Here is a 20,056-nt window from a genome sequence, read left to right as displayed (position 1 = left end):
TAATCACGAGTGATTACCGTTCTCTTAGCACTTTGGACATTGCAAATCAGAGTTTACCATCGCTGAGTGATTAGTAACCGATTAACGTAAATTAACGTAACTAGTAAAGAGATTAATCAGCTGTCTGGAAGTACAGGGATTAATGGGATTTTCTCACTGAATGCTCGACGGGTAGAGTGTTGTTTGATTTCCGCGTTACTAGTGACAGTTGTAAGAGTTGTTAATTTAACGTAAATGTTACCTTGTTATTAACGTAAATGTTATTGTGTTATTAACGAAAATCAATTGTTATTGATTGTTGATCGTCCGTGGGACGGAGTGTTAACGTAAGGATTAATTTGTGGAAGGGTGCTGGAGTTGCCAGTGAACCCATTAGTTATTGTTGTCATTGAAAGACTACTGATTTGATTGCATTGCAACCGCTGTTGCAGGAGTAGACTGCACTGAGGCGTAGAACAGTTAGGAGGTTACTGGAGACGTGTTTCAGAACCTACTGTGTCATTTGTTGTAATTGTGATTATAGATCTGTTAGTTCTTGCTTGCTTGTTGATTCCTCTGTGGTCACGCTTATGTTCGAGTTAGTTCATTATGCAGTCCGAGGGGCTGGAGTCTAGCTGTCATTGAAAGTGTCACAGGAAGGATTTAGAGTAACGTCATTGACATTTCTTTTGTTTTGTTGTAGTAGTTAGTACTTTATTGAATAAACTAAGTTGTTATGGTTAACACTGTCTTTTCGTTACACCCCCACACATTATTATTGTTATGCAAATGTTCTTCACACTCGACTAAAATTGAGACTAATTTTCTGAGCTTTGGATCAAATATACGGCACCACACAACAATAAATTATTGTTGTGAGAGCCCTTGACCTACTCGTTAGATTCGCTTCGGCGATTGGCGAAGGTCGGCGGCCTAAGTGGGGGGGATTTCAATTTTCATTGGGGTCTCGGCGTTTGCTCGCGCCTAGTCAATTGTTCATACATGGTCCCAAAGTGAGGAATGAGCTGGTTACTACACTGGTGTGTTAGCTAAGCAAGTCCTTCCTCAGGCGACCTAGTTGAATATCACGACAGGAATAAAGGTTAAAGAATAAAGAAAATTCTTAGAAATTTTCCGAGCTAAAATTCCTTATACCAATTTTAATTTATTCCACAAATTCTCAAAAACTCTCACAAATATTAAGTAGCATTTTATTAGGCTATGAATTATTTCAATATTCATTGAAATTGAAATAAATGAAAAAAATCAACTAATGTTGTATTGTTGTTGGTTTTGCTACGTAACGACAGACTACCCACAAATATACAATCTGGAGTGATGCATCAAACAAGAATGGTATACTTAACGTGAGCGTGTCAAAAACTGAAGTCTGCCGAAGTAATCATCACTATCGCTAGATAGTGATGATTAAGCACCGTTTCCTTATTAACGAGAAATGGGAAATGTTTCCTTGGCGTTCGTATGTAACAGATAAAACTGTTGTTTAGGGATAATCTTAGTTAATAACTCTCGGTTACTGGATCATTAGGAGTTATATTATCAGTGACTAATTATTATACAGAATACTGATAAAAGTAGAGAACCAAATTCAATTCTCAAACATATTGGTAATAAATATGTCTAGATAGACATTATCTGACGCAATCCTGTCTCTCTGTCGTGAGAATTTCAGCAATTCATTGCAGATAAAGAAATATTAATTTATGTTAATATTACAGTTAGTAAGGTTAATTGATATATTGGTTAATATACAACAATAGTGTATTGTGATGCAATAGAGATGTATCAGTGTTGGAAATTTCCATCATAACTCCGGGGGGAAAAACTCGAGTCGCAGTTCAATGTTGAGTACTGACGTACCTATCCCGAAGTTAATTTAGTGTTAGTACGTTAGTACGCACATAACGGATGTCCCGTATTTGTTAAGGAGAGATAACACTCTAAGTCTTGTAAAGAAATTAAAGTTAAATGTAGAACATTGATAAATCATCTAAAGTTAATAACTACTAGAGCTACAATACACTCAATGACTGGTGTCGCTATGACGTATAATGGTTAAGTTACTAAGTCTTAAAGCTTTGTAAACTCTGCAGTACTCTAGATGTAATAATGGTGTAGTTTATAGCCTACACAAACAAATTAATAATCGAAGTATTCAATTCAAGGAGACTTAGAATCCACAGTGAGGTGAATGTCCTGGGTCACTGTGACTTGTAACTGATTAGTTACTGGACATCACAATTCGGTATCATCATGATTACCTTGAATTGGAGGGTAATTTAGTTGCTCTCAATCACAGCTATAATAGGTTTGTAGTTTCCGTTTTCATTGTTGAGCAGTGGCTCGAAGTGGGTGTGTGCTTGGTGGATCAGAATTGTTGTCCTCGGAAACTGTAGGTGAAGTTGGTTCTGTTGAACTCTCGTTCTGCTAATTCAAGAGGTACCAACTTCTCTAATGTTTTTAGAGTAGCAGTGCCTATGCACAAAACCCGTACTACTCTCAGGATGTCTTGGTGATCTGGGTGAATAGAGAAAATCTTGCCTATAGACCATTCTGACCTGGGTCCATCACTGTCAATCAACACTAGATCTCCTGGTTTGAGTTGAACCTTATTCTAGGGGCTCGAAGCTCCATAGTGGTACTCTCGAGTTTACACCGCATTCCACCTTTTAATTACTCTCGAGAGATGTTGGTAACTTTCCACTAAATCACTTCTAGTCACATGGGAATGGTCAACTGGATCCTCTTCTGCCAAAGGTATCAGAGGGTTCAGCAGACCTCCATGTATTAAATGTGAGGGACTCAGGGGTTCTCTCTGTGAGAAGTCATCTGATAGGTAAGTTAAGGGGCAGTTGTTGACTCACGCCTCAATTTCACGACGAGTGTTTGTAGTTCAGGGAAACTAATGTTTTGTCGATGCAAGGTCTTGACAGTCCCTATCATATGTTCGTAGAACCCACCTTGCCAGGGGGCTCTGGGAGCTATAAATTTCCTGTGGAATTGTCGTCTCTGCATGACAGACTGTACTTCTGGATGTTTCCATATCTCTCGTAGGCAGGCTACTCCTGCCACAAAATTTGAGCCATTATCGGAATCATTAGTTTAGGATAGGATCTGCGAGCTGCAAATCTATGAAAAGCTTGGATGAAGGCGTCTGCACTCATGTCAGAAGTCACTTCTAGGTGTACGCCTCCTGTGGTTGCACACGTGAAGAGGCAAATGTAAGCTTTCACTGGTACCTTCTGGAGAGCCAGTGAGAAATAAGGCTCCTGTGTAATCGACACAAGTGGTCTCAGAAGGACGAAGATGGACTACTCTCTCCTTAGGGAGTGGTGGAGATCCTGGGTAAAGACAGACTCGAGCGTCGTATCTTTTGCAAATCACACAGGACTTAATGAGTGATTTGACACTTTGACGACCTTGGAGAAGCCAATATTTCTGTCTCAAGTTGGTGAGTGTCTAACACTCGACCATGTAAAGTATTATATTGATGATGGTGTAAAACTAGAAGTTTCGTAATAATGTGGTGACGTGGTAGAAAAATAGGATTCTTTGTATCCAAATCAATTTCTGCATGAAGCAGATGTCCTCCACACCTTAATAGACTATGTGTGTTGATATCATATCAGATACCTAGAGACATGGTTAATTTATCTGGAAGGTTTTCATATTCACTTCCATATGTCTCTTGTTGTGCACGTTTGATCCAGTAGAGGATAGGATTGGGAAACTTATGCCTGATTCCTATCTTAGCAAGAAAGTCAAACACACGTGCTGTCACTCTTAATAACTTACTCAAGTTGGAATAATTGTGAGGATTAATAGCTGAGGTTCGATGAGGTTCTGGGTCTTTCATGGGAGTAGTGATACTGGTCACTATGACTTATGGTTTCTGTTTGGGCCACTGACCATTAACAAACCATGAAGGTCCATTAAACCACATCGATGACTTGATTAGCTGTTTTAATGTTAAGCCTCTTGATAGGTAATCAGCAGAATTGTCCTTGGTGGGGACATGTCTGAATTTGTATCCAGCAGATAATTCATGGATTTCCCTAACACGATTGCAAACGTAGGGAGTTTTATTGTTATTATTTCTTACCCATTGTAAAACTTCCTCATTGTCTGACCACACTACGATTTCACCAAAGTGAATATTGTTGTGTGTCTTGGTCAGGCATTAAGCCAATCTTACTCCCACCAGCAATGCAGTTAACTCAATTTGAGGTAAAGATCTCTTCTTGATGGGAGCAACTCTTGCTTTGGATGTGAGTAAAAATGATTGTACATTATTGACTAAGTAGGCTGCAGTGCCATACGCTTTGCCAGAGGCATCGCAAAAGACGTGCAAATTTGTGGGTAAGTTTTGTCCTGAAGCATTACGAGGAAATTTCAAAACACTTAATTGATTGAAATCCATTGTGAGTATTTACCATTTATCCTGCAACTCAATTGGCAACAAATCATCCCATCCCATATGTTTCTGTCAGCATTCCTGCATGAGGAGTTTGCCCCTTATTAAAATAGAACTAAGTAAGCCCAAAGGGTCAAATGGTTGACTGATATACGAGAGTAATTTTCTCATGGAAAGGGTTGAATTACTGGTTTGTACTAACTTGACATTCATCTCGTCAGTAACTGTGTTCCATTCCATGCCCAGAACTTTTAACTGATTAGGTACCCGATAACCCGAAAATTCTTTCTCGATTATCTGGTTTAATGATTTGTTGTTTGAGGCCCATGATTGTAGTGGCATATTGGCTCCTAGCAATTCACGGTTAGCCTCATGGTAGATTTCTACTAATTTGGATTTGTCATTAGTAGTTCCCTGGAAATTGTCTACATACAAGTTGTTACTGATCTCCTTTTTATAAGGGCTGTCTAACTTCTTCAAATGTGTATCTAATGTGGCTTGAAGTAGAAATTGGGAAGAAGTCGCACCGAATAATACAGAGGCAAACCTGTAGGTTACGACATCACTGTCAGGATCCAGTAGGTCCTTAATCCAGAGAAACTTGGTGTAATTACGATCATCTTCTTGTAAGCCTACTCTAACGAAAGCTTTATTGATATCAGCAGTATAAGCAAAAATACCAGTACGGAATCGTAACAATACGTTATGTAGCCTTTGTGTCAAGCTAGGTCCCGTTTGAAGACATTCATTCAAGGACACGCTGTTTGCCTTCACTTTGGCACTACAGTTGAAGACGATACGTATTGGTGTCGTCAATGAATCTTTCACCATAGCGTGATGGGATAAATAGTGACCTGTTTTTCGGTCATCATTATCAACAACTTCGAAAAATTTACTGTTGAGTTGTTGTTGAATTAATTGATGATACATATTCAATTTATCCGGTTGTTTCTTCAGCCGTATTAATTGAGATTGTAATTGAGAGGCTGCCATGTAATAATTAACTGGAAGTTGTGGATGATTCAACTTCCATGGCAGTCTCACCCAGTATTGTTTGTCTTTATAGACAACTGTGTCCAGATATTGCTGGTAAGTTCACGTATAATCAGGGCATGGTTTATCAGGGACAATACCTAAAGTGGCTAAATCCCACAGACGAAATACAGGTGGATCAGACTCATTATCTTCAGATATTTCTCTGAAATGTAGGGGTGACTGTTCCAAGCCTAGTCACGCCACTATTGAATTGTTAGTTGCCGCAGTTTTTTGTTGGAAAAGCACCGGTCCAGTAAGCAATTTGCCTCCAGCAGATGACAGCAAATTCATTCCGTGATGTCTGGTGCATCCAGTTATAAATTTGTAACAATAGTCAGCGCCTATTAGGCTACCAACGTTTGTGAGGCAGTCAGAATTTATCTTATGATCCGCTAGCCTCATGTGGTTATGTCTGAGATATCTTGCAGTGCGAGCTAGTTCTGTGACCTGCAGGTCTGAAGGAAGTTTATCTACTACCACTGCTTGTATTGGACTAGTGGAAGATATAAGTCTCACTAACACCTTGACTACTTGGTATTCACGAGGTCCACTATTAGTCAAGAACCCAGAGATATTCAGTTTCACCCTTGTGGCAGGTTTTAATTTCAACTACTCGACTAATTGTTGTGTGATGAAAGTTTTCTGTGATCCTTGATCAAAGAGACCTCTAGTGTTAACTTTAGACTACCTATCAATTAGTTTAAGTTGAGCTGTAGGCAGAGTAGTATTATTGCCTGACTCAGTAGCAAGTACATTTATTTCTTGGTGTACCTTGCAATATTGTACTGTGGTAGAATTCATAGAAGTCTCCCTAGGTGTCACAGATTGTGAAGAAGTTTTTCTACATAAGGCATAATGATGCACACCTTTGTTGCATCTACTGCACAACCATAGATGTACTACACATTTACTGGAATCATGAGAACCCATGCACTTGGTGCATCTGTGTAATTCTTGTAGCTGTTTAATTCTGGTATTAAAGTTAGTATAAACATTGCACTTATAGGTGACATGTTCTTGTTCACAGAACAGACACTTTCTCTCTCCTGCTGAGTTTGTCTCTTAGTAGACACATCAGTTGTAACGTCAGAGAGAGATACTGAATAAATACCTACGCTACCACTCCTTTTCAAAGTGGATGGAGCAGTCCTAGGTTTAAATTTATTGGATTTATTCAAAGTCGATTTGGGTTTGACTGAGTTGTCAATGTTAGGTTGTTTAGATTCAGGTTTAATCTTATCATGAGTTTTCAACCTGTCAACCATTATTCTTAATCCATCGAATATTTGCTCGAGAGTGAGAAACTCGGTTTTATAGTGTGAGCAGATTTCTGCTAAAATATTTCGAGGTAATTTCCTCTGTAAAAGTAACTTAATTGACCATTCAGAGGCTGTTACATCAACTTTAGTACCTAAGGCCTTCACTCGAGACTCTACTTCTAGCCTGACGCTTTGAAGTGAGTCTGGTCGGTTACTTGGTGCATTCAGATCCCGTAACTGGTAATACAGGTTAGCTATACTCAACTCCTTGTTGCAATAGTTCAACTTTAGTAGTTTTATAGCTTCCTCATAATTACTTTCAGTGAGAGCTAGGTTATTTATAACCTTTTTAGCCTCCCCTTTGAGAAGACTGGTTAGGTAAGAGAATTTAGAAACTGTCAAGAGAAGATTTTTTATGTATATGAACTTCAAATGAAGTCCAAAATGTGTCCCAATTTTCTTCATCCAGCCCTGCAAATGTAGGTAAGTCTAAAGAAGGTAGACGAACCTCAGGTAATTGATTACTGGATTGAGACATAGTATTATTTGCATTGGATTTATGTTGACTTACTATATTGGATAGTACATTAAATTTATCTTGAGTCTCATCTTCATACTGAGAAATTTCTGCTAGAGTTTGATCTATTTCATCAGGATCAGTTTCAGCTGCATTCAGTATGTTAAGATAAGACTTGATTGTAGATCTGACTTGATCAAATTTGAGATCAGCTACTCTCAATGATGTTTCCAGTTGAAAGTAATCAATGGGAGTTGCTTTAGACAAAGTATCAGACTTATTAATCAGTCTGGTTAAATGACCTTTAAGGCCAATATAGGTTCTCCTTAACTGTTCAGGAGTAGTCATGGTGGCTTTAAGTCCAAGTTTCATAGGACTTGAATAAGTATTGCTAATGTAGCTTGGGTACTTGCTCTTTAGTTGACAAGTAAATTGAACATAGCCTAAATCAGTCTGGCTAAATTGAACTCTTCCTCACTCAAGGTTAAATGTACCTACCTAACAATAAGTAGCTAAGGATTTTCAGCAGTGCTTGAATGTCACCAATAGACTTTCTTCTGGCTAGCTCTTCATTATCATCATTAGATGTAATAGTGATCATTCAGCAGCACTCAAAATTCATACACAAATAATGAATACACAAAATAATTAATATGTATATACTCTAATCAGAGTTACTATAAAGTTTGAATCCCACCCTTTGTAGGGTCAGCACAAGAAAGAATAATGTATGCACTTCAGACTAGTCCAAGACTAGTTGAAAGGATTTCTACTAAAGAAACTACTAAATTATTTAGTTTGCATTTGTGCAAAACTCAGCACAATCACAGCCTAAATTCCTACCTAATAAAGCTTGGCATAAATTAATTTATGGTGCAATAATGTAAATATATAGATGTTCTGTGTTTTTGTTTTTTTTAGATTTTATAATTTATATAAATGTGTGCTTGCACACACAGGCGAAAATACAAATATATACAGTTAATTTTGGCTTGCCAGCCACAGCCTTTTATGGTGGTTGATTGTGTTGACCAACTTGTCAACTACATGTGACCTAGACTCACCTGACAGGTGTACACCATCTCTTGCCAGGTTTTGCCTGTATGGTCTAGCTGTAAATTGAATGTAAGTGGCATCCAATCGTACTCTCTTCCTCTGCCGAAAGTTTATATATTTGGCAGCCCTTTGGTAATATTCTGGACTCACTCCCCAACGATTATTATTGCTTAGTTGGCGAGATTCCACTAATGTGAACACTACTGAACTGTTAACAAGTTTAAATGAGGACATTATTGTTTTAAGATTAATTACCTCAGCTGGGTGTCGAGTAGGATGGATGTCATTACCACCTAGATAAATAATAGATAGATGATGAGGCCAATCTAACACGGGTGTTAATGTGGAGTTATTATAGAAATTGCGAGCTGTTGCTCCTGGTGACCTGAAGATTCTTACCTCAGTGTGAGGTATAGGTCTGAGTGTTGTGGGTAATTGACCGTCCCACTAGTGCTACTTTATACATGAGGTATAAACAGCAAATAAATGGTGTGAATTAGGCTAACTTATGTGGTACACTTTCGGTAGCCACAATTAATAAAATGTGGTTAGTCTAGATTACTTCACACAGGGATTAGTTATGGTTAATTAGAATAGCTTGATTCTGCTATTAATTGGTATGTGTTCGATTTGATAAGGACCAAAATTTTGTGTTGGTCTCTGAGAACCGATATAGAGTTTTATGCTAATTGGTGTGGATCCGGTTTCGACGGACCAAAATGTTGGGTTTCTGGGGCTTTAACTCAGATATTAAATTATTTGATAATTATGTTTAACATAAATCGAAGGACCACCCACTTTTGAGAAAAGAGGGAAAACAAACAAAGGTGATTATTAGATTGACACTATAGAACCAGTGCCTATGTACGATAATTAACTTAACAATCACTTGAAAATAATGAATAGACTGTATTATTAATTAATTAAAGTCAAAGCCTCAAATATCAACATTGGGGGGGTATTTCTAGAAATTCATATATCTCTAGGAACCAGTGTGGTTCATCACTAGTTCATTATTGAGTTAGTAACATGGCAAATCTAAACTAATATAGATTCAAAGATATGATAACTCAAATAATGAATATATTTAAAGATTTTTAAATATTGAGCAACAGTAGGAGCAAAACACCTTAAACACTAGGCCATAAATTATGGCATTAAATTATTCACTGTAAAAATCCTATACATGAATTTATACAGAAACTACTGATAATCCTAGCTGAATTTATACGAAAACGGGTGTCTTAGCTGTAAGACAACTAATGTAATTCCGTTTCGTTACTCGTCCTCGTGATCACATGCTCCTAATAAGGAAGAAACACGTGGAAATTATCATGAGTAATGAGAGGCGACTTGTTAACTCCTCGTCTTCACGCTACAATCAAGGAAAGTTAAGTAGCATTTTATTAGGCTATGAATTATCTCAATATTCATTGAAATTGAAATAAATGAAGAAAATCAACTAACGTTGTATTGTTGTTGGTTTTGCTACGTAACGACAGACTACCCACAAATATACAGTCTGGAGTGATTCATCAAACAAGAATGGTATAATTAACGTGAGCGTGTCAAAAACTAAAGTCTGCCGAAAACGCGTTTGCCAGTCCCAGGCGTCCACTGATGTGTACGCGTAATTACGGGCCGTGACTTCAATTATTGACGCGTTATTAACTGATAGGGCACTGTAGAACACGTGGGGAGGTAATTGGTGACTATTGGTGGAGTTGCAACGTAATTAAGGTTGAAAAACTCTTCAGTCACACCACCACGCGTCTTCCCTTCCTGATCGCTAGTCGAACACGTGAGGAAAGATGGTGGCTCGCCACTCGCGTCTCCCTCAACCCCCTCCTCGCATTCATAATAGAATTTAGTAATCAGGGGAGAATTCTTTTCCATGTAATTATTGAAGTAATGCTTTAAAAGAATAGGGTTGCAATTGTAGGGAACTATATTCTGCCCGAAACCCTACGCGTACTAGTGGCTTTACAAGAGTGCAATTACTGTACTATGCTATGTATTCTCACAAACTCAATGTACCTTCTTGTATATAAATCAATAAATAAATTTATATATTGTTTATATTCTCGCTAGATAGTGATGATTAAGCACCGTTTCCTTATTAACGAGAAATGGGAAATATTTCCATGGCGTTCGTATGCAACAGATAAAACTGTTGTTTAGGGATAATCTTATTGAATAACTCTCAGTTATTGAATCATTAGGAGTTATATTATCAGTATCTAATTATTATACAGAATACTGATAAAAGTAGAGAACCAAATTCAATTCTCTAACATATTGGTAATAATGTCTAGATAGACATTATCTGACGCAATCCTGTCTCTCTATGTCATGAGAATTTCAGCAATTCATGCACAGATAAAGAAATATTCATTTATGTTAGTATTACAGTTAGTAAAATTATTTGATATTGTGGTTAATATACAACAATAGTATATTGTGATACAATAGAGATGTATCAGTGTTGGAAATTTCCAACAGTATTCCTCTTAATTATCTGTCATCTATTTCTCTTTGTTATCTGTGCAGTTTATCTTGGTTATCTGTGCTATGTTCCTCTTGGTTATTTGTACTGTGTTTCTCTTGGTTATACATGCTCTTCTGGTTATACCTTTTGGTTATCTGTCCTGCGTTCCTCATTTTTATCTGTGCTGTGTTCCTCTTGGTTATCTGTGCTGTGTTCCTCTTGGTTATCTGTGATGTGTTCCTTTTGGTTATCTGCGCTGTGTTCCTCATAGTTATCTGTGCTGTAATCCTCTTGGATATGTGTGTTGTTTCCTTTGGTTATCTGTGCTGTGTTCCTCTTGGTTATCTATGCTGTGTTCATCTTGTCTATCTGTGCTGTGTTCCTCTTGGTTATCTGCGCTCTGTTCCTCTTAGATATCTGTGGTGTGTTACTCTTAATTATCTGTGCTGTTAATCTTGGTTATCACTGATGTGTTCCTCTTTGTGATCTGTGCTGCGTTTCTCATGGATATATGCACTGTGTTCCTCTTGGTTATCTGTCCTGTGTTCCTCTTGGTTAGTTGTGCTGTGTTCCTCTTGTTTAAGTACGCTCTGCTCCTGTTTGGTTATCTGTACTGTGTTCCTCTTGGTTAGGTGTGCTTTCTTCCTCTTAGTTATCTGTGCTGTGTTCCTCTTGGTTATTTGTGTTGTGTTTCTCTTTGTTGTACGTGCTCTGTTCCTTTTGGTTATCTGTGCTGTGTTCCTCTTGGTTATCTGTGTTGTGTTCATCTTGGTTATCTGGGCTGTGTTCCTCTTGGTTATCTTTGCTGTGTTCTTCTTGGTTATCTGTGCTGTGATCCTCTTGGTTGTCAGTGCTGTGTTCCTCTTGGTTATCTGTGCTGTGTTCCTCTTGGTTATCTGCACTGTGTTCATCTTGTTCATGTGTGCTGTGTTCCTCTTGGTTATCTGTGCTGTGTTCCTCTTGGTAATCTGTGCTTTGCTCCTCGATTATCTGTGCTGTGTTCCTCCCTGTTATCTGTGCTATGTTCTTCTTGGACGTCTTCGTGCTGTGTTCCTCTTGGTTATCTTTGCTGTGTTACTCTTAATTATCTGTGCTATTTTCCTGTTAGAAATCTGTGCTGTGTTCCTCTTAATTATCTGTGCTGTGTTCCTCTTAGTTATCTGTGCGGTTTATCTTGGTTATCTGTGCTATATTCCTCTTGGTTATCTGTGCTGCGTTTCTTTTGGTTATATACGCTGTTTACCTCTTAGTTATCTGTGCTGTGTTCCTCTTGGATATTTGTGCTGTGTTTCTCGTGGTTATTCATGCTCTTCTTGTTATACCTTTTGGTTATCTATGCTGTGTTCCTTTTTGTTATTTGCGCTGTGTCCATCTTGGTTATCTGTGCTGTGTTCCTCTTGGTTATCTGTGCTGTGTTCCCCTCGGTTATCTGTTCTTAGTTCCTCTTGGTTATCCGTGCTGTGTTCCTCTTGTTTATCTGTGCTATGTTCCTCTTGGTTATCTGTGCCGTGTTCCTCTTAGATATCTGTGCTGTGTTCCTCTTTGATATCTGTGCTGTTTATCTTGGTTATCAGTGCTGTGTTCCTCTTGGTTAAATGCACTGTGTTATTCTTGGTTATCTCTCCTGTGTTCCTCTTGGTTAGTTGTGCTGTGTTTCTCTTGGTTATGCATGCTCTGTTTCTTTTCTTTATATGTGCTTTGTTCCTCTTTTTTATCTGTGCTGTGTTCCTCTTGGTTATTTGTGCAGTGTTCTTCTTGGTTATTTGTGCTGTGTTCCTCTTGGTTATCTGTGCTGTGTTCTTCTTGGTTATCTGTGCTGTCATCCTCTTGGTTATCTGTGCTGTGTTCCTCATAGATATCATTGCTGTGTTCCTCCTGGTTATCTGTGCTGTGTTCCTCTTAGATATCAGTGCTGCGTTCCTCTTGGTTATTTGTGCTGTGTTCCTCTTGGTTATCTGTGCTGTGTTCTTCTTGGTTATCTGTGCTGTGATCCTCTTGGTTATCTGTGCTGTGTTCCTCTTAGATATCATTGCTGTGTTCCTCCTGGTTATCTGTGCTGTGTTCCTCTTAGATATCTGTGGTGGGTTCCTCTTGGTTATGTGCTTCGTTCCTCTTGGTTATCTGTGCCGTGTTCCTCTTAGATATCAGTGCTGTGTTCCTCTTGGTTATCTGTGTTGCGTTTCTCTTGGTTAAATGCACTGTGTTATTCTTGGTTATCTGTCCTGTGTTCCTCTTGGTTAGTTGTGCTGTGTTCCTCTTAGATATCTGTGGTGTGTTCCTCTTGGTTATGTGCTTCGTTCCTCTCACTTATCTTTGCTGTGTTCCTCCTGAATATCTGTGCTGTTTATCTTGGTTATATGCTCTGTGTGCCTGTTGGTTATCTGTGCTGTGTTCCTCTTGGTTATTTGTGCTGTGTTCCTTTTGGTTAACTTGCTGTATTCCTCTTCGTTAACTGTGCTGTGTTCCTCTTGGTTATCTGTGCTGCGTTTCTCTTGATTATATGGGCTGTGTACCTCTTCGTTATCTGTGCTGTGTTCCTTTTGGTTATTTGTGCTATGTTTCTCTTGGTTATACATACTGTGTTCATCTTGTTTATCTGTGCTGTGTTCCTCTTGGATATCTGTGCTTTGTTTCTCTTGGTTATCTTTGCTGTCTTCTTCTTGGTTATCTGTGCTTAATTCCTCATAGTTATCTGTGCTGTAATCGGCTCGGATATCTGTGTTTTGTCCCTTGGATATCTCTGTTGTGTTCCTCTTGGTTATCTGTGCTGCGTTTCTCTTGGTTATCTTTGCTGTGTTACTCTTAATTATCTGTGCTATTTTCCTGTTAGAAATCTGTGCTGTGTTCCTGTTAATTATCTGTGCTGTGTTCCTCTTAGTTATCTGTGCGATTTATCTTGGTTATCTGTGCTATATTCCTCTTGGTTATCTGTGCTGCGTTTCTTTTGGTTATATACGCTGTTTACCTCTTAGTTATCTGTGCTGTGTTCCTCTTGGATATTTGTGCTGTGTTTCTCGTGGTTATTCATGCTCTTCTTGTTATACCTTTTGGTTATCTGTGCTGTGTTCCTTTTTGTTATTTGCGCTGTGTCCATCTTGGTTATCTGTGCTGTGTTCCTCTTGGTTATCTGTGCTGTGTTCCCCTCGGTTATCTGTTCTTAGTTTCTCTTGGTTATCCGTGCTGTGTTCCTCTTGTTTATCTGTACTATGTTCCTCTTGGTTATCTGTGCCGTGTTCCTCTTAGATATCTGTGCTGTGTTCCTCTTTGATATCTGTGCTGTTTATCTTGGTTATCAGTGTTGTGTTCCTCTTGGTTATCTGTGCTGCGTTTCTCTTGGTTAAATGCACTGTGTTATTCTTGGTTATCTCTCCTGTGTTCCTCTTGGTTAGTTGTGCTGTGTTTCTCTTGGTTAAGCATGCTCTGTTTCTTTTCTTTATATGTGCTTTGTTCCTCTTTTTTATCTGTGCTGTGTTCCTCTTGGTTATTTGTGCAGTGTTCCTCTTGGTTATTTGTGCTGTGTTCCTCTTGGTTATCTGTGCTGTGTTCTTCTTGGTTATCTGTGCTGTGATCCTCTTGGTTATCGGTGCTGTGTTCCTCTTGGTTATCTGTGCTGTGTTCCTCTTGGTTATCTACACTGTGTTCCTCATAGTTTTCTTGGCTGTAATTCTTTAGGATATCTTTGTTGTTTCCCTTTATTAACTGTGCTGTATTCCTCTTGGTTATCTGCACTGTGTTCATCTTGTTCATGTGTGCCGCGTTCCTCTTGGTTATCTCTGCTGTGTTCCTCTTGGTTATATGTTCTGTGTTCCTCTTGGTTATCTGTGCTGTGTTCCTCTTGGTTATCTGTGCTTTGCTCCTCTTGGTTATCTAAACTTTGTTCCTTTTGGTTACCTGTGCTGTGTTCCTCCCTGTTATCTGTGCTATGTTCTTCTTGGATTTCTGTGCTGTGTTCCTCTTGGTTATCTTTGCTGTGTTACTCTTAATTATCTGTGCTATGTTCCTGTTAGAAATCTGTGCTGTGTTCCTCTTAATTATCTGTGCTTTGTTCCTCTTAGTTATCTGTGCGGTTTATCTTGGTTAGCTGTGCTATATTCCTCTTGGTTATCTGTGCTGCGTTTCTTTTGGTTATATACGCTGTTTACCTCTTGGTTATCTGTGCTGTGTTCCTCTTGGATTTTTGTGCTGTGTTTCTCGTGGTTATTCATGCTCTTCTTGTTATACCTTTTGGTTATCTGTGCTGTGTTCCTTTTTGTGATTTGTGCTGTGTTCATCTTAGTTATCTGTGTTGTGTTCCTCTTGGTTATCTGTGCTGTGTTCCTCTCGGTTGTCTGTTCTTAGTTCCTCTTGGTTATCCGTGCTGTGTTCCTCTTGTTTATCTGTGCTATGTTCCTCTTGGTTATCTGTGCTGTGTTCCTCTTAGATATCATTGCTGTGTTCCTCCTGGTTATCTGTGCTGTGTTCCTCTTGGTTATCTGTGCTGTGTTCCTCTTAGATATCAGTGCTGTGTTCCTCTTGGTTATCTGTGCTGCGTTTCTCTTGGTTAAATGCACTATGTTATTCTTGGTTATCTGTCCTGTGTTCCTCTTGGTTAGTTGTGCTGTGTTCCTCTTAGATATCTGTGGTGGGTTCCTCTTGGTTATGTGCTTCGTTCCTCTTGGTTATCTGTGCTGTGTTCCTCTTAGATATCAGTGCTGTGTTCCTCTTGGTTATCTGTGCTGCGTTTCTCTTGGTTAAATGCACTGTGTTATTCTTGGTTATCTGTCCTGTGTTCCTCTTGGTTAGTTGTGCTGTGTTCCTCTTAGATATCTGTGGTGTGTTCCTCTTGGTTATGTGCTTCGTTCCTCTCACTTATCTTTGCTGAGTTCCTCCTGAATATCTGTTCTGTTTATCTTGGTTATATGCTCTGTGTGCCTGTTGGTTATCTGTGCTGTGTTCCTCTTGGTTATTTGTGCTGTGTTCCTCTTGGTTATCTGTGCTGCGTTTCTCTTGATTATATGGGCTGTGTACCTCTTCGTTATCTGTGTTGTGTTCCTTTTGGTTATTTGTGCTATCTTTCTCTTGGTTATACATACTGTGTTCATCTTGTTTATCTGTGCTGTGTTCCTCTTGGATATCTGTGCTTTGTTTCTCTTGGTTATCTTTGCTGTCTTCTTCTTGGTTATCTGTGCTTAATACCTCATAGTTATCTGTGCTGTAATCGGCTCGGATATCTGTGTTTTGTCCCTTGGATATCTCTGTTGTGTTCCTCTTGGTTATCTGTGCTGCGTTTCTCTTGGTTATCTGTGCTGTTTTTCTCTTGGTTATTTGTGCTGTGTTTTTTCAATTATCTGTGTTGTGTTTTTCTTGGTTATCTGTGCTGTGATCCTCTTGGTTATCGGTGCTGTGTTCCTCTTGGTTATCTGTGCCGTGTTCCTCTTGGTTATCTGCACTGTGTTCCTCATAGTTTTCTTGGCTGTAATTCTTTAGGATATCTGTGTTGTTTCCCTTTATTATCTGTGCTGTGTTCCTCTTGGTTATCTGCACTGTGTTCATCTTGTTCATGTGTGCTGTGTTCCTCTTGGTTATCTGTGCTGTGTTCCTCTTGGTTATCTGTACTGTGTTCCTCTTGGTTATCTGTGCTGTGTTCCCCTTGGTTATCTGTGCTTTGCTCCTCTTGGTTATCTAAACTTTGTTCCTTTTGGTTATCTGTGCTGTGTTCCTCCCTGTTATTTGTGCTATGTTCTTCTTGGATTTCTGTGCTGTGTTCCTCTTGGTTATCTTTGCTGTGTTACTCTTAGTTATCTGTGCGGTTTATCTTGGTTATATGTGCTATATTCCTCTTGGTTATCTGTGCTGCGTTTCTTTTGGTTATATGCGATGTGTACCACTTGGTTATCTGTGCTGTGTTTCTCTTGGATATTTGTGCTGTGTTTCTCTTGGATATTTGTGCTGTGTTTCTCGTGGTTATTCAGGCTCTTCAAGTTATACCTTTTGGTTATCTGTGCTGTGTTCCTCTTGGTTATCTGTTCTTATTTCCTCTTGGTTATCCGTGCTGTGTTCCTCTTGTTTATCTGTGCTGTGTTCCTCTTTGATATCTGTGCTGTGTTCCTCTTTGATATCTGTGCTGTTTATCTTGGTTATCAGTGCTGTGTTCCTCTTGATTATATGTGCTGTGTTGCTCTTGGGTTATCTTTGCTGTGTTCCTCTTGGTTATCAGTGCTGTGTTCCTCTTGTTTATCTGTGCTATGTTCCTCTTGGTTATCTGTGCTGTGTTCCTCTTAGATATCTGTGCTGTGTTCCTCTTTGATATCTGTGCTGTTTATCTTGGTTATCAGTGCTGTGTTCCTCTTGTTTATCTGTGCTATGTTCCTCTTGGTTATCTGTGCTGTGTTCCTCTTAGATATCTGTGCTGTGTTCCTCTTTGATATCTGTGCTGTTTATCTTGGTTATCAGTGTTGTGTTCCTCTTGATTATATGTGCTGTGTTGCTCTTGGGTTATCTGTGTTGTGTTCCTCTTAGAGATCTGTGCTGTTTATCTAGGTTTTGTGCTCTTTGTTCCTCCTGGTTATTTGTGCTGTGTTTCTCTTGGTTATCTGTGCTGTGTTCCTCTTAGTTATCTGTGATGTGTTCCTCTTGGATATCTGTGCTGTGTTCCCCTTGGTTATCTGTGCTTTTTTCATCTTGGTTATCTGTGCTGTGTTCTTCTTGGTTATCTGTGCTGTTTTTCTTTGTTATCTGTGCTGTGCTGTATTCCTCTTGGTTATCCGTGTTGCGTTTTTCTTGGTTATATGTTCTGTGTTCCTCTTGGTTTTCTGTGCTGTGTTTCTCTTGGTTTTCTGTGCTGTGTTTCTCTTGGTTATCTGGGCTGTGTTCCCCTTGGTTATATGTTCTGTGTTCCTCTTGGTTTTCTGTGCTGTGTTTCTCTTGGTTTTCTGTGCTGTGTTTCTCTTGGTTATCTGGGCTGTGTTCCCCTTGGTTATATGTTCTGTGTTCCTCTTGGTTTTCTGTGCTGTGTTCCTCTTGGTTTTCTGTGCTGTGTTCCCCATGGTTATCTGTGCTGTGTTCCTCTTGTTTATCTGTGCTGTGTTTCTCTTGGTTATCTGTGTTGTGTTCCTCTTGGTTATCTGTGCTGTGTTCCTCTTGGTTATCTGTGCTGTGTTCCTCTTGGTTATCTGTGCTGTGTTCCTCTTGGTTATCTATGCTGTGTTCCTCTTGGTTACCTGATAAACACAAACAACAGATTTCGACAATAGACAACAACAATTAAACAATATCTATATCTATAAGACAGAATATCTGTCTGTCTGTCTGTCTGTAGGTCTGTCTGACTCTTTCTTTCTGTATGTAATCACCTAGTTGTGCCTACGGGGGTTGAGATTTGCTTTTTCGGCCCGTCTCGCAACTGTTAATCAATTAACTGTTATTAACTAGTTTTTCTACACACACACACACACACACACACACACACACACACACACACACACACACACACACACACACACACACACACACACACACTTCCTGGAGGCCAAGACCGTCAGTAGTTTCAAAAGTTATATGACAAAGAGTGCTGGGAAGATGGGACACCACGAGCGTAGCTCTCATCCTGTAACCACACTTAGGTAATTACACTTATGTAATTACACAAACGAGCTGTGCCGGAGCCGGTGGCCGAGCACACAGCACGCTGTACACGTGATCCTGTGGTCCCGAGTTCAATCCCGGGTGCCGGCGAGAAACGACGAGGAGAGTTTCTTTCACCCTATGACCCTGTTACCTAGCAGTAAATAGGTACCTGGGAATTAGTTAGCTGTCATGGGCTGCTTCCTGGGGTGTGTGTGTGTGTGTGTGTGTGTGTCTGTGTATTCACCTAGTTGTGTTAGCGGGGGTTGAGCTCTCGCCTCTCAACTGTCAATCAACTGTTTACTACTTTCTTTTTTCCACACACACACACACACACACACACACACACACACACACACACACACACACACACACACACACACACACACACACACACACCAGGAAGCAGCCCGTGACAGCTGACTAACTCCCAGGTACCTATTTACTGCTAGGTAACAGGGGCATTAAGGGTGAAAGAAACTTTGCCCATTTGTTTCTGCCTTGTGCGGGAATCGAACCCGCGCCACAGAATTACGAGTCTTGCGCGCTATCTACCAGGCTACGAGGCCCCCATGTGTGTACTCACCTAGTTGTACTCACCTAGTTGTGCTTGCGGGGTTCAGCTCTGGCTCTTTGGTCCCGCCTCTCAACCGTCAATCAACAGGTGTACAGCTTCCTGAGCCTATTGGGCTCTATCATATCTACACTTGAAACTGTGTATGGAGTCAGCCTCCACTACATTACTTTCTAATGCATTCCATATGTCAACCACTCTGACACTAAAAAAAGTTCTTTCTAATATCTCTGTGGCTCATTTGGGCACTAAGTTTCAACCTGTGTCTCCTAGTGCGTATGCCCCATGTGTTAAATAGCCTATCTATATCAACCCTGTCGATTCCCTTGAGAATCTTGAATGTGGTGATCATGAGGTTTAATTCCCGTAGTCTCTCCTCGTAGATCATACTTCTCAGCTCGGGTACTAGTCTGGTGGCAAACCTTTGAACCTTTTCTAGTTTAGTCATATGCTTGACTAGATATGGACTCCATGCTTATTCCTATTGCTTAGGTACTCCCTTATCCTCTGGAGCGCCCTACCAGTTACTCCTGCCTGTTGCTCCAGCTTGTGCATCAACCTTTTATGGGGTACTGTGTCAAAGGCTTTCCGACAGTAAAAAAAAATGCAGTCCACCCATCCTTCTCTTTCTTGCTTAATCTTTATCACCTGATTGTAGAATTCTATCAAGCCTGTAAGGCAAGATTTACCCTCCCTGAACCCATGTTGATGGGTTGTCACGAAGTCTCTTCTCTCCAGATGTGTTACTAGGTTTTTTCTCACAATCTTCTCCATCACCTTGCATTGTATATATGTTAAGGACACTGGCCTGTAGTTCAGTGCGTCTTGTCTGTCACCCTTTTTGTATATTGGAACTACATTAGCAGTGTTCCATATTTCCGGCAGGTCTCCCGTTTCCAGTAACCTACTATACACTATGGAGAGTGGCAAGCAAAGTGCTCCTGCACACTCTTTCAATACCCATGGTGGGATTCCGTCTGGCCCAAAAGCTTTTCTCACATCCAGCTCCAATAGCAGCTTCTTGACCTCATCTCTTGTAATTTCGAACCTTTCCAAGGTCACCTGGTTTGCTGCCACCTCTCCTAGCGCCATGACTTCTCCCTGTTCTATT

At 39.8% G+C, this 20,056-nt stretch overlaps 4 protein-coding genes across 4 annotated transcripts in view; all 4 read right to left on the bottom strand.

Annotated features, from left to right (window-relative positions):
- Window positions 1-11,218: 11,218 nt before the first annotated feature.
- Window positions 11,219-11,689, bottom strand: LOC138357829 (RNA polymerase-associated protein RTF1 homolog). Its single transcript, XM_069315004.1, has one exon. The coding sequence runs from the start codon at window positions 11,687-11,689 to the stop codon at window positions 11,219-11,221; it is 471 nt and encodes a 156-aa protein (XP_069171105.1).
- Window positions 11,690-12,286: 597 nt separating this feature from the next.
- Window positions 12,287-12,799, bottom strand: LOC138357828 (S-antigen protein-like). The gene has a single exon (XM_069315003.1). The coding sequence runs from the start codon at window positions 12,797-12,799 to the stop codon at window positions 12,287-12,289; it is 513 nt and encodes a 170-aa protein (XP_069171104.1).
- A 273-nt stretch (window positions 12,800-13,072) lies between these two features.
- On the bottom strand, window positions 13,073-15,040 carry LOC138357825 (GATA zinc finger domain-containing protein 14-like). The gene is made up of 5 exons (XM_069315002.1): window positions 14,912-15,040; window positions 14,661-14,828; window positions 14,189-14,588; window positions 13,814-13,992; window positions 13,073-13,651 (listed from the first exon to the last, which is right to left on the bottom strand). Exons 1-5 carry the CDS (start codon window positions 15,038-15,040, stop codon window positions 13,073-13,075), a joined length of 1,455 nt encoding a protein of 484 aa, XP_069171103.1.
- Window positions 15,041-15,617: 577 nt separating this feature from the next.
- LOC138357824 (protein starmaker-like) overlaps window positions 15,618-20,056 on the bottom strand; it is a 7,846-nt gene continuing 3,407 nt past the window's right edge. The window contains exons 2-5 of the mRNA XM_069315001.1: window positions 17,396-17,800; window positions 16,737-16,867; window positions 16,293-16,515; window positions 15,618-16,078 (exon numbers count right to left, since the gene is read on the bottom strand). Of these exons, the coding sequence (XP_069171102.1) occupies window positions 15,618-16,078; window positions 16,293-16,515; window positions 16,737-16,867; window positions 17,396-17,800 (1,220 nt within the window). The remainder of the gene's footprint in view (window positions 16,079-16,292; window positions 16,516-16,736; window positions 16,868-17,395; window positions 17,801-20,056) is intronic.

This window comes from Procambarus clarkii, chromosome 80 (genome assembly GCF_040958095.1).
Source record: "Procambarus clarkii isolate CNS0578487 chromosome 80, FALCON_Pclarkii_2.0, whole genome shotgun sequence".
NCBI lineage: Eukaryota > Metazoa > Arthropoda > Malacostraca > Decapoda > Cambaridae > Procambarus > Procambarus clarkii.
The sequence above is the reverse complement of the archived record's forward strand: the minus strand, read 5'-3'. Positions and strand labels throughout refer to the sequence as shown.